The sequence below is a fragment of the Haliotis asinina genome, chromosome 4 (assembly GCF_037392515.1).
Source record: "Haliotis asinina isolate JCU_RB_2024 chromosome 4, JCU_Hal_asi_v2, whole genome shotgun sequence".
NCBI classification, from domain to species: domain Eukaryota; kingdom Metazoa; phylum Mollusca; class Gastropoda; order Lepetellida; family Haliotidae; genus Haliotis; species Haliotis asinina.
In genome coordinates, this window is record NC_090283.1 from 57,437,040 (window position 1) to 57,459,120 (window position 22,081).

Sequence of the window (22,081 nt, forward strand, 5' to 3'; positions counted from 1 at the left end):
AGCATACTGCTCATGAGACTTTATGTTGTGTAACATTCTGCTAATAGGACACTATGTTGTGCATAGCATACTGACGTCACTGGACGCCTTAAACAGATGATTGATACATGTGATATACCGGTCAGTATAGGCCCCACTAAAATATTCGTGAACACTCCAACTTGTATGATTGTACTCCGTTATCAAGAGATCATGTTTATGGCCAAGCTGACATGTCAAACAGTTGCTACTGAAGAAATATAGACAAACATATCAGTTCATTTATCTTTTGACGGGTTCATTCATTCATTCGTCTTCTGATTCATTCGTTTATTCAATCATCTTTTGATTCATTAATTAATTCTTTCATTTCTTAATTATTTCGTTGTACAAATGACTTGCTTTCATTTACAGCACAAATCATCTCTAGATGCGTCTCTGTTATTAAAAAAAGCAACTCAAAGCTATCTATGCCTTACAGATAACATTGGACAACAAATCCGACTTCAGATCTCCGTATTAAGTAAATCGTGCTTAAACGAGCTGCGGATTTATATTACATTAGACCCAACCCAAATACAGACAGTGATACATGACTTGAGTCAGGACTCCACAGTCTCACCCCTAGTCTTGTACTAGCGACACGTTCCCACCACGCTCCACTGGCCGACACACTCCGCTGACCACGACAACAACGCGATGGAATAAATTAATTTTATTAAATGGCAAATAACCCTCTTGAATAACAAGCGTCAACTCTGGCCACGAGAGCGACACACACGGTAAGTCGTGAACTCTTCGCAGTAATAATATTTCCCGTGTTCCTACCTTCAGTTTATTATTGGCCTACAGGATTAGCAATACGCGAGCGTTTACTTTCAGGTGTGATTTGTATGTGTTGTGTGGCTAGAGGCTGTTGTTGACCACGGCTGGGTTTGATACAGGTGTGGGACTGCTGTTGGCGACGTCACTAGACCGTCGTGGTCACAACGCTACTGTTGCGCGCATGTGTTTGAAGACGTTGATGCTTGGATCGAGTTGGACATTCTAGGTAAGAGACTATTGTCAGGGTATTTATATAATGCTGGGTATTTAGGTCAGTGTTTCATCTTAAAGGGACAATCAGTAGAATCAGTTTGTTTCGTGTCCACTGAAGGAGAACTTTGGGAGAGATTCGGCGTTTTTACGACTTCAAGTCCAGCTGTGTTAGAGTGTATGTAGGTCATTGAAACGAAGAGAGACTGTGATGTCACAAATGTCACGGTCGTGAAGTCGCGTGACACCTACTCCCAATGTAGCCTGAGTCTACTCCTCAAATCCCACACAAACCAAGCCTCCAAATCCAAACCATAATCCATCGCCTAGTCTACCCCAACATTGGACAAACAGATCTCCAGATCTTGACTTATCCCATATGCACACACCCATACGATTTGAAGCAAAACAGAACACGCTTTCATCAGTCTTGGTTCGCGTATAGTAAAGGATCGATTTCCAGATGCCCTGTGGCGGTCCAGCCTAAGATAGTCTCACAATGATGCCATCCATTTCTAGCGTATTCTTTGAAGTATCATGGAAATGTATAATGCCACATAAGATTTCACTCAAGTTAATTCTACATTTAGCATACAAGGAAAATGTGATATGAACGTGTTGTCTGCAGTGTTCAGCAATGTGTGTGTAATGTTGAGGTCAGGTTGTGTATGTCCTCATTGCATGGAGGAAACAGATGAAAACGCGGGTTTAGGAGGACGACAGTGTGTCGTGATGGATGTATTCGGGAAACAAGAACAGCCTAGTCACGCCTGGGTTGACGTCTGATTTATGTCCTGGTAAACATGATCTATCACACACACATTAAAACACCTTGGCAGATCTGACAAGGCACTTTGCCTCAATTGAAACAATATCTGACGTATATTTTGACCATTGCTTTCATAAATAGAGAGAATTAATGATACAGCGTGACCTGAATGAATGAGTAGATGTCGGGAGGTGAGAAACAGTTGGGATGGTGTGTCTGTATGCAAAGAGGTAGACAGCTAGGTAGATGTGTCTTTATGTATGGAGGAAGACAGATCGGTAGTTATGACTGTAAGTGTAAGAAGGTAGACAGATGGGTAGATATGTCTAGGTGTCGGAAGACAGATAGGTGGGTAGATGTTTGTGTATGTAAAGAGGTAGACAGATGGGTAGATGTTTGTGTATGTAGGGAGATGTGTCTAGGCGTAGGGAGACAGACAGATGGGTAGATGTATCTGTATGTAAGGAGGTAGACAGATGGGTAGATATGTCAAGGTGTAGGAAGACAGACAGATGGGTAGATGTTTGTGTATGTAGGGAGATGTGTCTAGGCGTAGGGAGACAGACAGATGGGTAGATGTATCTGTATGTAAGGAGGTAGACAGATGTGTAGATATGTCAAGGTGTAGGAAGACAGATAGGTGGGTAGATGTTTGTGTATGTAGGGAGGTATACAGATGGGTAGTTGTTTGTGTATGTAGGGAGATGTGTCTAGGTGTCGGAAGACAGACAGGTGGGTAGATGTTTGTGTATGTAAAGAGGTAGACAGATGGGTAGTTGTTTGTGTATGCAGGGAGATGCGTCTAGGTGTAGGAAGACAGACAGATGGGTAGATGTTTGTGTATGTAGGGAGATGTGTCTATGCGTAGGGAGACAGACAGATGGGTAGATGTTTGTGTATGTAGGGAGATGTGTCTAGGCGTAGGAAGACAGACAGATGGGTAGATGTTTGTGTATGTAGGGAGATGCGTCTAGGTGTAGGAAGACAGACAGATGGGTAGATGTTTGTGTATGTAGGGAGATGCGTCTAGGTGTAGGAAGACAGACAGATGGGTAGTTGTTTGTGTATGTAGGGAGATGCGTCTAGGTGTAGGAAGACAGACAGATGGGTAGATGTTTGTGTATGTAGGGAGATGTGTCTAGGCGTAGGGAGACAGACAGATGGGTAGATGTATCTGTATGTAAGGAGGTAGACAGATGTGTAGATATGTCAAGGTATAGGAATACAGACAGATGGGTAGTTGTTTGTGTATGTAGGGAGATGTGTCTAAGTGTATTGAGACAGACAGATGGGTAGATGTGTTTTGGTGTATTGAGACAGACAGATGGGTAGATGTGTTTGTATGTAGGGAGATGTGTCTAAGTGTATTGAGACAGACAGATGGGTAGTTGTTTGTGTATGTAGGGAGATGTGTTTAAGTGTATTGAGACAGACAGATGGGTAGATGTGTTTTGGTGTATTGAGACAGACAGATGGGTAGATGTATTTTGGTGTATTGAGACAGACAGATGGGTAGATGTGTCAAGGTGTAGGAATACAGACAGATGGGTAGTTGTTTGTGTATGTAGGGAGATGTGTCTAAGTGTATTGAGACAGACAGATGGGTAGATGTGTTTGTATTTAAAGAGGGTGGACAGCAGGGTAGGTGTGGAGGTAGACCTAGTGATAACTACGAAGAGATGAAGGAATGTATTTAAGTATAGCTGGGTAGACATATATTAAGTTATCCGTGTGAAGAGAACAATACATTGTCCTGGCACTGAGGGCATAGAAAGAAAAATCATTAAACAGTTACATGAGGAAGTCGGAATATATTCCATCAATGCCAGATCACAGCATTTCATTTAGAGAAACATTGCTTAGGGCTGTCAAAGTGCAAGGTTTTATAAGAGCATATAGCCGTATAAGCCCTCATATGTCATGTAATAACTGCATAAACCCCCATACGCCATGCAATAAATAGCACAGACAAATCCCATCACACCCAAGACAGGCCATTTCAGCTGTTTCAGGGTAATATCTGTCTTCTCACGTTGTATATCATCGATGCTTTTTAACGACTGACTCCCATTGTACTAATCAACCAAGCATGCCTTTCTGTAACTGTAGGTAATTACAGGCGAGTGGCATCCTATATCAGTGTAGTTTTGTGTATACTATCTCGTGATTGGTTAGTTTATTGTTTCCCGTCGCACTCAGCAGTGTTACTTTTATGTTGCTGCAGTCAGTAAATTATCGCGTCTGGAGTTGACAATCCAGTGATCAACAGCATGAGCATCGGTCTACGGATTTGGGATAGGAGGACATGTGTGAACCAAGTCAGCAAGTTTGACCACTTGATCCCGTTAGTAACATATTACAACAAGCATGAATTCCTGAAGACCAGTTTTAACCCAGATCTTCACGGGACCTATTGTGTGATGCATGTAGAACCGCGGCTTTCCCTCATGTCTTTATGTTTGAAAGTCATCGTTATTAGTTCTGATCACCAACAGTCTCGCTATATGTTGTTCATGGTGTTAGACATTTCGTGGCGTTCAATAGCAAACATGCACCGTGTCGCCATTACCTTGGTCACTGACATTGGTGGATGCGTTTTGTTTAAAAACACCAATGAGGATGATATATGACCCAGTTCCCTGTATCTCGCAACACTGGGCCTGATACCGACTCAGTCAAAGACGCCCAAAGCCTATGATTAGTTCAGATATCTGTATTGAAATTAGTATCAAACATCAACGAAATCCATATGTTAGTATCCAGCCTGTCATATGTTTGTTGATCCGCACATTTATGAAAATGACTATGCCATGTTTCGCGTTTTCCCCAGATAAGCACATGCAGTCAAGCTATGTTTGTAATACTGTGACAGTGGTGTTATAGAAACGTCTGAAAGGCCTGTCAAAGGTTGTGAAACTTAATGGTAAGCATATAGAGGGCATTTTGAAATCTGGCGCACAGGAAACCCAAATGATTTCCGATAAACGTTCTTTATTTTGACAGTGATTTCAAAACAAATTCTGATGGTGAAGTCAGTATCGTTCAGTCGCTGCAAACGTGAGTGAGAGAGTTTGGTTTACGCTGCTTTCTCAATATCCCAGCAATATCCCAGCAATATCCCAGCAGTATTCCAGCAATATCCCAGCAGTATTCCAGCAATGTCTCAGCAGTATCCCAGCAACATCCCAGCAGTATTCCAGCAATATCCCAGCAGTATTCCAGCAATATCCCAGCAGTATCCCAGCAATATCCCAGCAATATTCCAGCAATATCCCAACAATATCCCAACAATATCCCAACAATATCACGGCGGGGGACACCAGAAATGGGCTTCACATATTGCATCTGTATGGCGAATTGAACCGGGTGTTCGGCGTGACAAGTGAACGCTTTCACCACTGGGCTACCTAAAACGCCCAGCGCTACTAACATAAAACTTCCGCTACAGATGAGTAGCTGAACCAGGCGTCAGACAAACACATACTGAGGATATGGTCAGAACTGAACAATTGCAAATTTCTTATGCCTGTGGAAAGGGTTTCGTCATTTCTATCATGTCAATTAACGGATGATATACGAGGTTCTTGAGAGGCATATGGAAGTTGATATCCTTCAGGTGAATGACGAAGGGTCAAGGAAAAGCCTTGAAATGTTGTGTATACAGTGCAGATGAAGTTGACACCCATAACAATTTGTAGGATAATAAACGGTTATGTATTCGACGTTCGTGTCACAGAAATGGTGCCATGGTGGATATCCTGAAGCATGTAACATCTTTTATATATACAGTATACTTCAGACGGGTTACAGAGGTTGCATTTAACTGTAACACGTGTGACACCATCAGCAAGGTGACAAGCACACTCAGGTACCCCCCTTTAGAGTATCCGTCCCTCCCCGGAATCCCTCCCTTACTCGCCTACACTCTCACGGTCCTTCCAAACCCCTCTACACTCGCGGCCCAGGGGGCAGTTAGAGCGCCCCTCAGGAAACCTTCCTACACTCTCTCACAGCGCTACACAGGGGGCAGGTTGACGGCGTGTACCTGTTGCCGGCTATCGATGTGTGGAAACAGGTTGTAGGGACGGGTTCACCTCGTTCCACGACCTGAATAACACACAGCGGAGACAAGGGGCAACTTGAATATCAGGACGGGAAAATTAGGCTCTTGTGTGTCATAGTGTGACACTTACTACGATTTGCTTGAAATCTCATATATTTTGAACTCACGCCACGTCGTTCACGACTGAATCTAATTATCAGTGGAGGTTTGTCAATTTTCAGTAAACGATGATTATTGAGTTATTGAGAAACTGAGACATTGATTCTCTGTGATAGGGTAATCATGTGACTGTAGGCCGACATCATAAACTCTGGGTTAGCAAATTGACAAAGTGATCTGTGAATGTGACTCGGTGGAGATATCTTCTAGATATAGTGCCCTTTAATGGCGATGTGGCGAAAGGGGATTTGATCTCACGGTCAGGATTAATGTGCTCTGTATAGCGACATGCTTGCACGTGTTCCATGCAACTTTTTTTGATTGAGTTAATTTTACGCCGCCCTCAGCAATCTGCAAATAATCGAGTCTGAACCAGACACTCAAGTGATCAACAACATGAGCATCGATCTGCGCATTTCGGAACCGATGAGTGTCAGTCAAGTCAGCGAGCCTGACCACCCGATCCCGTTAGTCGTCTCTTACGACCAGCATAGTCGCCTTTTATGGCAAGCATGGGTTGCTGAAGGCCTATTCTACCCCGGGACCGTCACGGGTTGTTCCATACAACTAATGTACCGAGATGTTATTACAGTGTAATAGAGATAATATACATATTATATACAGCACAGGAGCTGACTAGGTCTATTCCGCTTATTGTCAAGCACGAAATCAAAAATGAAAGCTATGAGTATGTTCTATGAGTGACTTTAGTGACTTAGTGAGTTAGTGACTTTATCAATATTTGAAGGGGACACAAGAAATTGGCTTTACATATTGTTCCCATGTGGAAAATCGAACCTGGTCCTCGGCGCGACGAGCGAAAGCTGTCAGCAATATGGTGCCCCGTCGCCCTGTATTTTACATGAAGCATGAGGGATCATAGTACACGGAGACATGATACCAAGACCAATTTATCATTGTCACTAGGCAACCAGGGTCTGAGATATTTAATCAAATCCATAATTATGTATTTCATATGTCTTTGGATACTAGTTACTAATCATGAATCCTATCCCCACTAACTACAGCGTTGGTTTCTGCGAAATACGTGACGTCGAGTTATAGCTTGTTCTTGATTCGAGTTCATTAATCATATTCCTACTTTTATAAGAAACCAGTACATTAAGACATCGTTGGAATATCAGTTTTCGATAAAAAATTATTTTACTGGATTGGATCAGACTAATAGCTGATATTTGGTTTTGGGGTTTTTTTAGTTTTCTTGTTTTAGTGTTGGTTTTTTTTTTGTTGTTGTTGTTGTTTTGTTTTGTTTTTTGCTTTGTTGTTTGTTTGTTTGTTTTGTTTTGTTTTTGTTTTGTTTTTTGGGGGGTCTTTTTGGAGGGGGGGTGTTTTTTAATTTGATTCCTGTAGGCATATTACATATTCTTCTTCGAATTATAAATTCAATAGCGTAAATGTACATTAACTGTGAGTACAAGGGCTATATGGGGTTGTGTGGTAAGGTAGGCATTTTCAAGAGTGTATTGAGTTCCATTCCCGCAGAATATTCCAGTAATTTAATCCCTGGTTGCCCTCACATCTGTGGTGCAAGTTATGGACGTGGTGTTTCTGTGACTAACTCTGTTGGCAGCCATTAGTAACTTGATCAATAACAGTAACAATAGCCTATTATCCTCCAGGTCGAGACCCACTGCTAATGGCGACGTTATATGCTATTACTGAAACAAGAGAATAGGATTATTGTTCATTAATCCTTATTCACAATGTTATGTCAGAAGAGCGTGTTGTAAGAAATGTTGACCGTCTCCAAATTTCTTTCAGTAAGGAATGGTTCCACAATCCTCTGAACATTTCGAGTCGTCACAGATACAAGTACAGTAACTACGGTTTATACCTAATCAACTTTTTATGTAAACAATAAAATGATCGTGATAATTTCGCTTCAAACCCGTTTTGTTTTTGACGAATTATTCAACAACGTAAAACACCCGATTAGATAGATTAAGAGAAAATGAAGCTAATGTTCAAAGGGAGACAACTGCTGTTAGATGGAATAAGAGCTCTCCCTATCGATGCCCCATGCGCTGATCTGATTGGCTGAACACCGGGTATTTGTTCAAAACACTGTTCGTGCGACCTCGTGCTTTTTTACGTGACAATACTCCACGAAAGTTTTCATGGCTGCCAACTTGTTGATTGAGTATCACTCCAACATTATGTAGCCAGCATGGAGATATGTTGGGACGATTTAAACGCTGGATTAATCACCAAGACTCTCACAGGGTATCCGGAGTACTTGACCCAGTGAAAGTCCATAGTGAACGGGACTTAGACGTTTAAGAAGTTGACAGCTGGAGCAAATCCGTGACTTGCAAAGGATGTGAATAATCTCAGAAGAAATAACCAACATAGCACACCTAATTTCCCAGTCTCACTATAGGATTTATCGCACAGTGAGATACAACCTTATAACTTGGACATCGTGTTGGAGGTGAAAGATAACGAGCAGTGTTTGCTGGTCATAAAACCGAGAATTCATAGATTGAAGTGGGTATAAATATTTCGCCGAGTTATGATTATGTTTACGGTCACCTTTGAGTATCAGTATCATGTGTTGTCTCTGCTTAATGTGAGCTGTGTTTTACAGTATTGATTTTATGACTGTGTACATATGTGCTGACATCCAAGAGGAATACGAGCAATGTTTCTGTATCCTTGTTTAGAGTGGTTCGTCCTTGATGTGTGTTAACGTGTATAAAATTTTTCCATTGTTGTTCGAGTATTATTGAAGGTGTTAAGGGCTTTAGCTTAAGTGAACGCTTCTATTTACGATTGACAAGTTTACGAGACCTTCTTATTTATGCTTCTCGATATTTAATTTTAATTTTATTTTAATTTTTATGATGCCGCTGTGTTATACATCGAGGGAAAATGTCAAACTTGTGTCCACACTGAAGTTGCCCAAGTTGTGCTGGTTTATTTCAGTGTTTCGTTACTGGGGCATTGTTCCGTAACAGGTTTGAGAGACCCCCTGCTTTGACATTGTATGATATTTCATCCTTCAGCAAGACTTGCCTAAGTAACTGTTACATGGGTCCCGAGCTGGTCACTAATAAACTCTCATATATTTTCAGACAAGGATTTACAGATGACTTTTTCTTGGCCTGCCACGGAGACTTTAAGGGAACGGTGAAATACTGGACATTTTTCAGCCGTAAACGCTTGGCAAAACGACAGTTGCAACAATAGCTCAGTCTTATTCTATTGAGACACGGATGTCTGCGTTTGTTCGACTGGGATACTCTGTGACGAAGACCAATCGTGACCTCTAGGTATTGAGCTGGCTTAACCCGAAAAAGGGAGGGAGCAAGGAGGCCACCCCAGCCCCCTCCTCTTGGGAGTAAACAGGGCTATACTCTTTTACCTTTTCTTTTGGACACATACACGTCTGTTGCAAACACAGACGAACCAGGACCTATTTGCTTGATTGCCTGAAACTGAAATATTCTGCGGTGCTTCATCTGAATGGATGGTTTGATGTGGACATTACTCGAATGTCGATCTCTGGATTCCATGTGTTACTGAACGATTAGGAATACTCTCAAAATAATTACGTAACCTTTGCATCGTTTGATGTCAGCTTAATTGGAACTTTATTCAATACTCGGCTACCTGTCAAACACAGCAAAACACGGAATAACTGATTTTACTTTGAGAATAGCTTCTGTGGACAGGCAGTGTGCTGACGGTACATTAAACAGCTGTAAAGGATATCACATATACCAGCGAGGGCGCTATCGGATTTACCTGTGAAGCCAAGGCGACTATGCATGAATGAGATGAAGTTTACTCAGGTATGTGTACACAGAGACATTGATTGTTTAAGGAAAAATTTACATGCATTGCTTCACACATGCGGTGTAGACGTGTATTTTGTGGAAAAGTTATATGGATTGCCTTTTATTACCATTATCTATCAAAAGTGATGGGGTAATGCTAAATTATTACATAATGAGCCATAATCATTAAAAGAGGTATACTACTCGAATTAAGTTTAAGAACACTATATTCCCCACCATGAGTCATACTCTTCACGAAATATGTTAAAGAGCACCATATTTACCGCCACGAGGTATATACCACTTTAAAAAGTTAAAGAACACATACATATTCACCAACAAAATTATATACCACTCGAAAAAGTGAAAGAACCCATATTCACCACCACGAGTTATATACTACTCGAAAACGTTGAAGAACACTATATTCACCACCCTAAGTTATATACTACTCGAAAAAAGTATGAATATAGGTTTCGTCATTACTATTAAATTTTGTTCTATGAAAAGAATCCCGTCTTCTTGAACGTCTTTTGAATCACATTTATGATGTATTAATGATCTAAACTCTTTATCATATCATTGTCCAGAACACAAGAAACCACTTTCCAACTCAGTGTACTCAAATACAGGCTTGGTGGCATCGAGACCACACTGCATCCATAGGTGTATTAATACTACCGAATAATACACGTGAGATTTCACGAACGCTTCCTTTTTATAAGGTAAACGTTGGCTAGAAGTCTTTTACCTTCTGTAGAAAAAGGCTACCAATCTGCGGGCATGTAACGTATATAGAGTTTTGTCTAAGAGATTCAAATACAGTTAACTCTCCATGTAGAAACAGCAAGTCCGTTTCAATATGACCGTGTGTTAACCACGCAGTCCGCCTTGGCATGCTATGTCATTATAAACCTTTTCTCTAAAAAAGTTAAGACTCGTGTACTACGGCAAATGTTACACACAAAAAGTCCTGTTGGTGTATTATATTGACACATGCACGTTGCCTTACAACGAGTTATAGTGTTGGGTCATTTCAAGGCGTGCTGTGACAAAATGGCCAGAATTGCAGTGTATGTACAATGTCGACGTCGTTGCTGGTGCTGTATATGGTGCTGTAGTAGTGATGACGTTTTGGAACACTTATCAGTCTCCCACAGGATTAACGCCTTGACCAAGCCGAGCATTATAATCGTTATTCCATTGTCATGGAATTGTGGGATATTAAAACGCGTCTTCTTTGAATCATTTACCAGGAGGATTACATCCTACGAACAAGGACAGTGGCGAACCGGGCTTGACTGATGCCTTGGGAATAGTCCCCCTAACTATTCTGTATGAGTGTTTTGACCATTGGACATTGGTGGTGCATAATTCTGAAATGACAAGAACATGAGTTAATGGATACCACAAACCTTATAGGTGTCATTTTATCACACTCTGAGATTTAACATAAAGACTTGTATATTACCTCGAACATATTAATATGATAATTATATTATAATTATTTGATTATTTGTATTTCTGAACAAAACAATAAGTAGTATTTGCTTTTAACTCTGCTAAAGATGGAGGGAAACGTATTTAATATTTGTCATAAAACATTTTTGGTCAATTGTTGAATGTTTCATTAAATGATAAATTGTAGGTGCCATGCATTACAGTCTGTTTGGTTACAACTATGACGTGTGTTTAGTGATGTGGGTAGATGTTAAACTGGTGACTTTCTGTCACGTACCAAGTTAATTTACGAATAACAGGAGTTATCGGAAAGTTTCCATATTTACTTGCCATGCATATTTAGCATTCAAGTTAAAACGCATTATGTATTGTTTGATGTTATTTGTCTGCTATATAATAGAGATATTTTTACGAGAACTTCGTAAAAAAAATTCTTACCATTATGACTGTCGATCGCAAACGTAACCTTTTATTTCATGTGTACCAGTGTAACAACGCTTAATGTAGACAGCTATTTAAATAGATCAAAATAAATGAAAATATATTTATTAAGTCACATAACATCATGTATGCACATATATACTTATATCATGAAAGGAAACGCCACTCAGTGGCACACACGTGGTCACTGATGAGCTGACTAGAACATCCGTGAACATTCTTGGGCTCACTAGTACATCCATGAACATTCTTGGGCTCACTTGGACATCCATGAACATTCTTGGGCACACTAGAACATACATGAACATTCTTGGGCTCACTAGAACATCCATGAACATTCTTAGGATCACTACAACACCCATGAACATTCTTGGGCTCACTAGTACATCCGTGAACATTCTTGGGCTCACTAGAACATCCATGAACATTTTTGGGCACTCTAGAACATCCATGAACATTCTTGGGCACACTAGAACATCCACGAACATTCTTGGGCTCACTTGGACATCCATGAACATTCTTGGGCACACTAGAACATACATGAACATTCTTGGGCTCACTAGAACATCCATGAACATTCTTAGGATCACTACAACACCCATGAACATTCTTGGGCTCACTAGTACATCCGTGAACATTCTTGGGCTCACTAGAACATCCATGAACATTCTTGGGCACTCTAGAACATCCATGAACATTCTTGGGCACACTAGAACATCCACGAACATTCTTGGGCACACTAGAACATCCATGAACATTCTTGGGCACACTAGAACATACATGAACATTCTTGGGCACACTAGAACATCCATGAACATTCTTAGGATCACTACAACACCCATGAACATTCTTAATCTCAACTGAATACCCATGGAACATCTATGAGGAATTCTTAGGCTCACTTGAACTTCCGTGAGGAACATTCTTAGGCTCAATTGAACACCTATGAGGAACATGTTTAGGCTGATGTGAACACCCATGAGGAACATTCTTAGGCTCACTTGAACAATGTGTAAGATTTATCATAACGTACGGTCATGAATATCTTTAGACCAACACAAAATATCTGAACAAATTGATATTTGAAATGATATCTTTATTCATTATGTTCAAGTGCAAACATAAAACATAGCATAAATTTGTAGGAAATGTGTAAATTTCAGTCTGATATTGCCATCCGAATATGTATACACAACTAATCATGAATTCAAAATACTCGAAGCCTTGGGATACACACCTGAATCCCTGACCCAGCCCCAACTCCTAGCCGTTCCCACGACAGCTCAGCACAATGCTTTCAGAGGGAAATGCACTGTACAGTCTCCCCCATTGCATTCGCGCCGTCCTCTGTGACAATAGCGAGCTACACCGCAGCTTGGGGAACTAATAAAACACTTCAATAGGGTAGCAAACCTCAAAGGCTGGACAAATAGGTTTCCTATTCATAAGTCTCTTGCTGGGACTCAATATTAATAGGTAGTAAATGTGCTTGTATCGAAGTACATATCGCTGCATACCACTGTAAAAGGGGCTTCAGGAACAACTGACACATTCTTTGTGAGCTATGTTGATCCGTTGGGGTTTGTCTATAAACATAAGTATTTATACGTGTGTGTGCGTGCGTGCATGCATACGAGCGAGAGTTCGTGTGTATGTAATGATGATGTTAGAGTGACACACGTTTTTCTCCGTTTGATGAAGGAGTAAGGATATACTCCGAAAAGTTGTGTTCCTCATAATAAAGAAGCTGACATCCACGAAACTTCTTTTCCTGACTGTTATTGCTTTTTGCATTTTCAGTGTCCTCATTGTCCTCACTAATGTTTTTCATGTGTGTGTACCCTATACCAGTAGTTCGCTGTTACGTGGTCGATAGATTTACTTTTCACTACAGGGGCGGTGGGGTAGCTTAGTGGTTAAAGCGTTCGCCCTTCACGCCGAAGACCCGGGTTCGATTCCCCACATGGGTACAATGTGTGAAGCCCATTTTCTAGTGCCCCCGCCGTGATGTTGCTGGAATATTGCTAAAAAAGCGGCGTAAAAATAAATCACTCACTCACTTTTCACTAAGTTAAGATTTCCCCAGCCATTTTGCTCCGAACACCAAATTTTTCGTTTCTCAAGATAGTATGTTTTGGCACTAGCGTTATATAAGTACTCCCTACAGAATCAGTTCCTGGAAGTATTTTAGACTGTTTATTCTCTGTCAATGGCGGCTTTAATTTGCTGAGATATCTTACTCAGGATAGTGTCCGAGGTTCCAGTTCGCCACGGAACTGTACCACACTGCTTATTGAAAACGTAGAGTGACAACAAAAATCTTTCATATTATGTCTTATTCCTTTTGTATTATAACAATTACCAGGTCGTTTAATTGCATATAACGTTGTCATTAAATTGACGATAGTGTTATTGGACTGACTGTCGGAGAAACACTGGTAAACAAATCAAGAAGCAGAAAATAATAAACACGGATTGTTGATAGAGGCCATTTTGAAATGAACACTGAGAGAGGTTAAGTAAACAGAATGTCAGACATTAACACTCTTTGATGGCAAGCATAAATCCAATGTGATAATCAGATGAGATTAAAGTCAGTAGTTACTAGTGTCGGCGAGATGGACTCATAGATTGAGAAGGTGTTAGACACGTTGATGTTAGTGTAGTGTTAATTCGTAAGGCTTATATGAAGATGGGGAAGTTTAGCAAGTAGGAAGAATAATAGGCCTTGGTAAAACATGCGGGTTCATATTCAGTTCCACACATATCAAAACGATTTATCCTATCAACTCAACACCTAGATCACAATGACGAATTTTTAAGTATCAAAATCCAAAGGAATGTATATTGAATGTAACTGAGCACTGTATGGCCAGATGATGCAATACTGAATTTTTTTAAAGAGAATTGCATCCATTAATTTCACTGAAGGTATACACTACTCACATTTTTAAATGCAGTTTTGATTTGCATATTTTACACAACTCATCGTTTAAATAAACATGCATTTTGTTTGTTGCTTTTGTCACGTCAGGATGTTATGTATTAAATCACAACCCCAGACACAACGGTAAAATTAAGTTTTAGTAATTGTGTATTTTACCTGATGTAAAAAATACGTACGTGACATTTCTAAGCAATTTTGACCATACAATTTAACTCTTCCGCGGTGATCAGTCAGTCCTATATAAGGTAGCCTAATGGTTAAAGTTTCCACTCGTCACGGTTCGATTCCCTACATGGGTACACTGTTTAAAGCCCATTTCTGGTGTTCCCCGTCGTGATATTGCTAAGAGCGGCGTAAAACCTTATTCACTCACTCACTCACTCACAAGTACCCAGTGAGTACATCGTAGAAAGGGAATCAAAGAGGTGTTTAAAATGTACAATTAATCAAGCATCGCATTAACACACTGACGTCATTTAACATATTTCAAGAGGTGTATTACTAGCATGCATTCTTAATTATGCTACCTGTTACTTGACAAAGTTTAAATGTCCGTTACACAACGACACAAAGACGAGGCGTCTTGTCAGCGCTGAAGATGCAATGTGTGATATCCTTCAGCGTTGCATCCACAGTGTTGGGTTTTTGTCATTTGCGTCGAGGTGAGGCCAGTGTTCAGTTGTTTTCAATTTACCGTCAAGTAGATTCAGGCATACAGCATAAAAGTATTTGTATAAATGTTGTACACAGAGGAACCGTCCAAACAGAAATCAAAATGGCATTCAGTCACGATGATTTGAAAGTACAGCAAAGTATCTTCATGTTCATCAATAATAAATATGTCAGAACATGGAATTGACTCGTTAAGGCATGCATGTGTATACCTCATACGAACATATACAAATAAATTTGTAAGAAGCAAGTACTATTGCAATCATGTATTTGACATAAGTTTCTAATAGTATTCAATACAAGATATCCTTCGTGGATATCTCCTTTGAACGGAAATCACAAAATTGTTCAAAGGTTTTATAGTAATTTCAAAGGTTTTGGAGTAATATCACTTTTAACCTTTGAACACACGTCCAGGTGTATTTCAGGTGAGTTCAATCAGGCATCAAGAACTGCTCGCTCAGGTGTACGTCTGTCTTAAGCCTTCTCTTCACTTCTAGAAGGATTAGGGGATAGACTTGACCACTGGCCAGATACCTCGTTCGGTTCCCTCAGTTGTCCACGCACAAAGGATACAATGGAGTTTCACTCTGTCGTGTTGGGAATCCGGGACTTGGATTGTCAGAGTTGCGTAGACATAATCTTTGGAATCCACAAATCCTGTCCAGTGTCTCGTGTTGTTTTGATTCTGCTTATGAATTCCTACGCTGTGGCACACAATAATCGAAACTCGTGCCTCTAGTTCGGAAGTAATACTTTTCGTTGTTCTTGGCCTTTGTAGAGGGCAGCTCATATATGTATACTCACTGACAAAAGAAACTATGCTTTTGCTTTTATGAAATCAAATCAACCATATTTATGTTTTGGGGATGGTGACGGTATGGGTGGGGGGCTGGAGGTGGTGGTGGTGGGGTGGGGATGTAAAATATCGAAATGTACGCAGTAATTCGGTCTCTTGAGGAAATTAAAGTCAACACTGTTTTGTTTTTAATGAAAATCAACTGACTGCCGACGTGTTTGCAGTGAGACTCTGCATGTAGAATGAAGGCCTGCTCTCAGTCCTTGGATGTGGACTCATATTACTCAACACATACCAAGCCGATCAATTTCAGTCATGTCACTTCCGCATATTAAAATCATTTCTAACAATATGACTTGCAATCATAACACCGTTTTGTTTGTTCGACCCTAGATGTAAAATTCAAAGACCGACGCTGACGTAATCTCACCACTGTTCAAGGTAGCTTCTTTTATGAAATGTCGTGAAAAATCGAATCTTGAAGGAAAGAGGAAATCAAGTTATGCGGGAGTCAGCTTACATAGCTTCCTGGAAGGACGACGACAAATATTCAACCACAATTTGTATATTTACAATAATTTCATGAAGTTTTGTAGATCGAATGTTTGTTTAGATTGAAATAAGTTTATTTAATTCGGTCATGGAGGATAAGTAACTTCTGTGACAGAATATGGTCTTAACATGTTATCAGACTGATGTGAAATGTCTTCAGAGAAGCATTTTAGACATTTTACATTTTAAATTTTAAATCCAAATAGATACCAGAGACGTTCAATAAACCTGGTATTTTTCAGAGAAAATGTATTTTCATGTATTTGTAATGTTTGCAATTAAACACATTTTACATTAAGTACAAACAGATTTAAGGCCGCTGAGATGTACATAAAAAATTATCCATGAGAGGATGAATTGCCAAAAAGTCATTTAAATTTAATGCAACCGTAACGACCTCTTCTTCATCATCATCGTCGTCATCATCATCATCATCATCATCATCATCATCATCATCATCATCATCATCATCGAGGTGTGCTGGCATCTCTCTCCAACTAGATAAGAGACACGTGTCTGGTAGCAGTGTCGTACGGTGGAATATCTGAGGTCATGGAAGTGATAGTTCTTGAAAAACAAAAGTATGAGGTCCTATTTTTACAGACCTCTTGTGAACTCTCTTTGTCAAGGTACTTTCCCTTTATGAATCTGATCTGTCAGGTTGTTCTGTGTCTAATGAATATTGCTAAGTGCATTGTAAACCGTACTCGATTCCCCTAGCAGTAGCAGTAGCAGTAGCAGTAGCAGTAGAAGGAGTAGCAGCAGCAGTAGCGGTAGCAGCAGTAGCAGTAGAAGGAGTAGCAGCAGCAGTAGCAGTAGTAGTAGTAGTAGTAGTACTAGTAGTAGCAGTAGTAGTAGTAGCAGCAGTAGCAGTAGAAGGAGTAGCAGCAGCAGTAGCAGCAGTAGTAGTAGTAGTAGTAGTAGTAGCAGTAGCAGCAGCAGCAGCAGTAGTAGCAGTAGTAGTACTAGTAGTAGCAGTAGTAGTAGTAGTAGTAGTAGTAGTAGTAGTAGTAGTAGTAGTAGTAGTAGTAGTAGTAGTAGTAGTAGCAGTAGCAGCAGCAGTAGTAGCAGCTGCAGTAGCAGTAGTAGCAGCAGCAGTAGCAGCAGCAGTTGTAGCAGTAGTAGCAGCAGCAGTAGCAGCAGTAGTAGCAATCAGCATGGAGCGGTCCTAGAGGGAGTATTAGCAGCAAGATTAGTAGACGCAAAGCAGGCGGAGCTTTGGGAGCAATAAGAATAGTCAATTTACAATAACTTTTAATTCTTATTATCCGTTTAAAACTTGATCCAGCCAAGTTCAAGTGCAACCCGTAAATCAGACTTTTTAACGTTTTAAACCGTATTGCATAACAGCGCTGTGTGATTCCTTCACCGCCCGACCTAACACTAGGGATCCATTTGCCCTCACCCACCTCTCACCAACAATCTGTACACTAGCTACCATGGAGACAGCGACTGCATTATGTAAGGGTCTCCTTTGCTTCAGTGGAGAACCTCCTCCTGTGTTAGAACACAATAGCCAACACCTGACACAACGTCAGGCACAACAATACTATAATGGCAAGACACGGCTAATTACAGGTGAGAACAGGTGATTTGTTACCACTCACTTAAGAGGATTAAATACGTGTAGAAATCAGCTTTTCAGGAAGTCTGAATTTCTGCTTTCAATACGACTTTTTGTCTATGGTCAAGGTTGAGTAGCTTTAATGCATAAATCGTAAAGTATTGTGACGTATGAATCAATATATATTTCTTGTTTCTACATTCATCTGATGAATGAGTCTCTTCATTCATCATCTACCCTCGTGTTGAAAATATTAAAGAAATTCTAATTCCATACTATGCGTTGTTATGTGACGTTCCAACTTCTAAATGTCAATCAGTCAGCAGACTTAGTAATTATCATTTAATCTGAGATATTTCCAGAAGATATTTCATCCCTTCTTCTCATCCTTTCTCAGCTGAATACTCAAGGGTAAATCAATGGTTCGACAAACTCCAACCTCGTCTCTTCCCTTGTCCTCTTTACAAAAATACATTTACCAGTGATACCTCCTATCCATATATCTCCACGTACTAGCATACATGGGTAGTGTTGGCTGGTGACCTTAGGCGTGGTATAGCACTACTGATGAGTTTCTGATCTCTCCAATAAGTCACAGTCTTTACAACACAAGGTGACAACACTCCTGGCCACTCCCGGGGAATGACTGATTACTGCACAACACGTGTTTATGATCCACACATATCACGTAAACACTATTAAGAAGATCTAATTTATTTCCGTCCTGCCCGTTCAAAGGAGTTACATCAATGTCAAGGATAATATCTCACACTGATCCATAATCACACATATTTGAACCTGTATAAATATATCATGTAACTAGGTGTCGTCAGTAAGCCCAATCGGATATGTATTTTTCATATGGTAGTTAATAATAAGAGCGGGACACAATTACAGAAGGCATTTAACGATTCCATCCGATTTTATTTCATAATGAACACGTTTAAGGAATAATTTAAATTTCTCGGATTTATGCAGTCTTCCTGTTAGTCAGGACGTGTTATCTTTGGGCTAATCCTGCCATCATTCCTGTTCAGAAGCGCAATGGATCTTTAGAAAAAAAAACCTCCGCGAATCCTGTCCATGAACCACCAGAATACCTATCTAATGGTTTGATAAATTCTCCACCAGCTTCAGTTTCCTTGTCAACATTTAGGTTTTTCACTCCCAAACCTCCATTCAACCTTGAGGCATGTTACTATGGCCTAGTCCAGTCACAAACCGTCGGGGTGTCTGACCGTGGTGACCCCCTGACTCAACATCGGAGATTTAGAAACAATGTGAGAACAAGAGGATTTCTCTTCTAATCCGATTGTATGGAGATATCAGACAAACACAAGTGTTGGCCACAGGTAGGTGAGAACAAAGCAAGATTTGAGTGGAACAAACATTATTGCCAGAGCAATGGTCACTTCCTTCACTGGACTGAACTGGACCTTGGCCATTCGGGTTCTTTTAGACTACTTGGGGATTATCGATCTTAGAAGCAAAACTTTAAAACTTCCTTTGTTAGGGGGATTTCTTAAGATAAGGCATAAGGAATCCTATATTTCTTTCTGTTCTTTTGTCTCATGACTTAGACCTTAAGATTTCAAAAATTTTACATGGTTCCGAGAGTTTTGTGCCTAGGTCTTGTACTCCTATGAACAGTTCTTAATTGTGATTCAGGTAGGACTAACATTCCACCTTTTGCGTCAGAAATATGCACATTCCTGGTGTGTGAGGGGGTATGCGTTAAGGAGGATTGGACACCTTCCCCGCCTCCCCACCCCCACCCCACCCCCACCCCGTCCCACACATACACCATACCACACCACCCCCATGCCCATGAGTTAATGTTATCGCTTTATTTCATGCTCTATTATTTTGTTTCACCTATTAAATACCTTTCAATTTTATGCAAAATTGTGCTTGTTTACCAAAAGATGTTGTCACAATCAGGTCATGATTTATTTGCTGATAATGTCAACAGTTAGAGAAGGGCGAAATTCTTTTGTGAAATGCCTGCCTTTGCAACATGCTGTCGACGAGTGTGTCCCATTGTCTTAGCGGTCAACATTTTATCGAGTGCGTGATCTTAGATCTGAGATAGACTAAGGCACCTCCTCGAATGACAAGTGTCCTTGTCGCATTTTATTCAGTTTTACTAAGGAATTTGTATTTGGAAATATTGGTATGTTTCTCTTTGTTGTTTCGTCAGCGTCTGTTCGGTTTCAGTGCTTTGTCCTTTGTCATGAACACTCTGTTATTGAGAGCTTATGTTCAAGAGAGTCATACGATTCTTGTTCAAGGTTACAATATTCAAGGCCTCAGTAGAGCTTTAAGGTAGTTGTATAAGGTTAGGCATGTGGATGACATTCTCAACTTTAACGTATGTGTGTGATAAAAGAATATGTCTGATGTATTTCCCTAATGTATTATTAATAATGCCTCTTGTGGGTTTATTAATTAAACATTTGACTTGCCATTTCATGCGTTTATGACGTGTAGACGTATTAGGATGTTTTGGGGACCATAGGATGTTATGTATTGATAGATAAACAACGGCTCATAATTTGGTTGAAGTCATGCAATCGAATGGTGTTAGCAGAAATTTCTCATGAAAATTATCTTTTTAGCCATTTCATCATGTCAGTACCAAAGTGTGTCAGGAAAACAGTACGAGTACGAAAGGGTGGTCAACAACTGACCACATGAAATTGACATTGTTTTTTATTGATGCAATTGGTAAACACTTCACGGTGAACTACTGATCCTGGGTATTAGTAAAAAACTGTCAACACCTGAGAATAATCAGTCTGGAATATCTGTGATTATCTAAGGTAAGATAATATTAGATGTACACAGAAAACTGGAGGTGGATGATATACAAACGAATTTCTACAAATCAGTGATAATGAACACAAGTTCGCGAAAAGGTTAAGTGTGTCCCATTTTCTGAAAATACGAACCATTAATCATGTCATACTGTATAAGAGAAACCGGTTATATTACATAATGAATACTCTTACAGAGAGAGTCTGATAAACAAATATATAAAGCATGTATTAATGAATATGAACTGTGACGAATTCTTAGCCAAAACGCCAAAGATTCTCGGCAATTCGTTTCCCTAACCTGCAAATGCATGTTTCGTCTGAAATGAGATCATGTATTGGAAAGTACTATACACATTTACCAATACATCACCTTTGTTTTCACCTGTTGTGCCATGTGTCATTGTTGTACAGCAAACGCATGTTTGAACGCCCTGTCAATTATAATGCTATTGAAAAAGAAGATGAATGTCCTCGTACTGCAGCCAATTATGAGGTGGCTAGTAGTTTTGTGTCAGGCCGACAAGTTACACCCATTGTTACAAGGAAGTGTTAAATAGAGTACTTAACGGGAAGGTTATTAGGGGCCTCTCGACCCATAAACTCTTCAGGGTAACCCTCAACCTGCAATTAGCGGCACCTTATCGGACTCGTAAAGTATTCCTGGGTGCCGACTGTTTAAACATTAGATTCCAGCAAATGAACTAAGATAACGGCAGCGAGCACTGAGTGATTATTCGTACCAGTTCCTGAAATTTGAAACCAGAAGTTGGATCGAAGGAAAATAAGGAGATTTGTTGCTGTTGATAAATGTTCCAGACTTTAAACGTTTCAAATGCACAATTGGTTGAATCAAAGGAGTCCGACAAGGAAATGTACTAACACCTACCCTTTTAGCCAGAATACATTCCACTTACACAAAATGTCAAAATGATATGTATGTACATAATAAGTCGTATGTTTGAAATGGATTCTTCCCGTTTGTTAGACACCCAGTTGTTAGACAGCTTTAAAAAACTTTAGT

At 40.1% G+C, this 22,081-nt stretch overlaps 1 protein-coding gene across 3 annotated transcripts in view; it reads left to right on the plus strand.

The window, feature by feature from the left end:
- The first annotated feature begins 923 nt into the window (after window positions 1-923).
- The window catches only part of LOC137281710 (protocadherin gamma-A4-like), a 72,569-nt gene continuing 51,411 nt past the window's right edge, over window positions 924-22,081 (plus strand). Inside the window, exons 1-2 of one of the 3 annotated variants that reach the window (XM_067813129.1) lie at window positions 924-1,030; window positions 9,101-9,820. In XM_067813129.1, coding sequence (XP_067669230.1) covers window positions 9,797-9,820 — 24 coding nt within the window. In that variant the 5' untranslated portion in view covers window positions 924-1,030; window positions 9,101-9,796. Of the gene's footprint in view, window positions 1,031-8,124; window positions 8,514-9,100; window positions 9,821-22,081 lie in introns of those variants that run through there. The other 2 variants (XM_067813128.1, XM_067813131.1) reach the window with 2 other exon arrangements.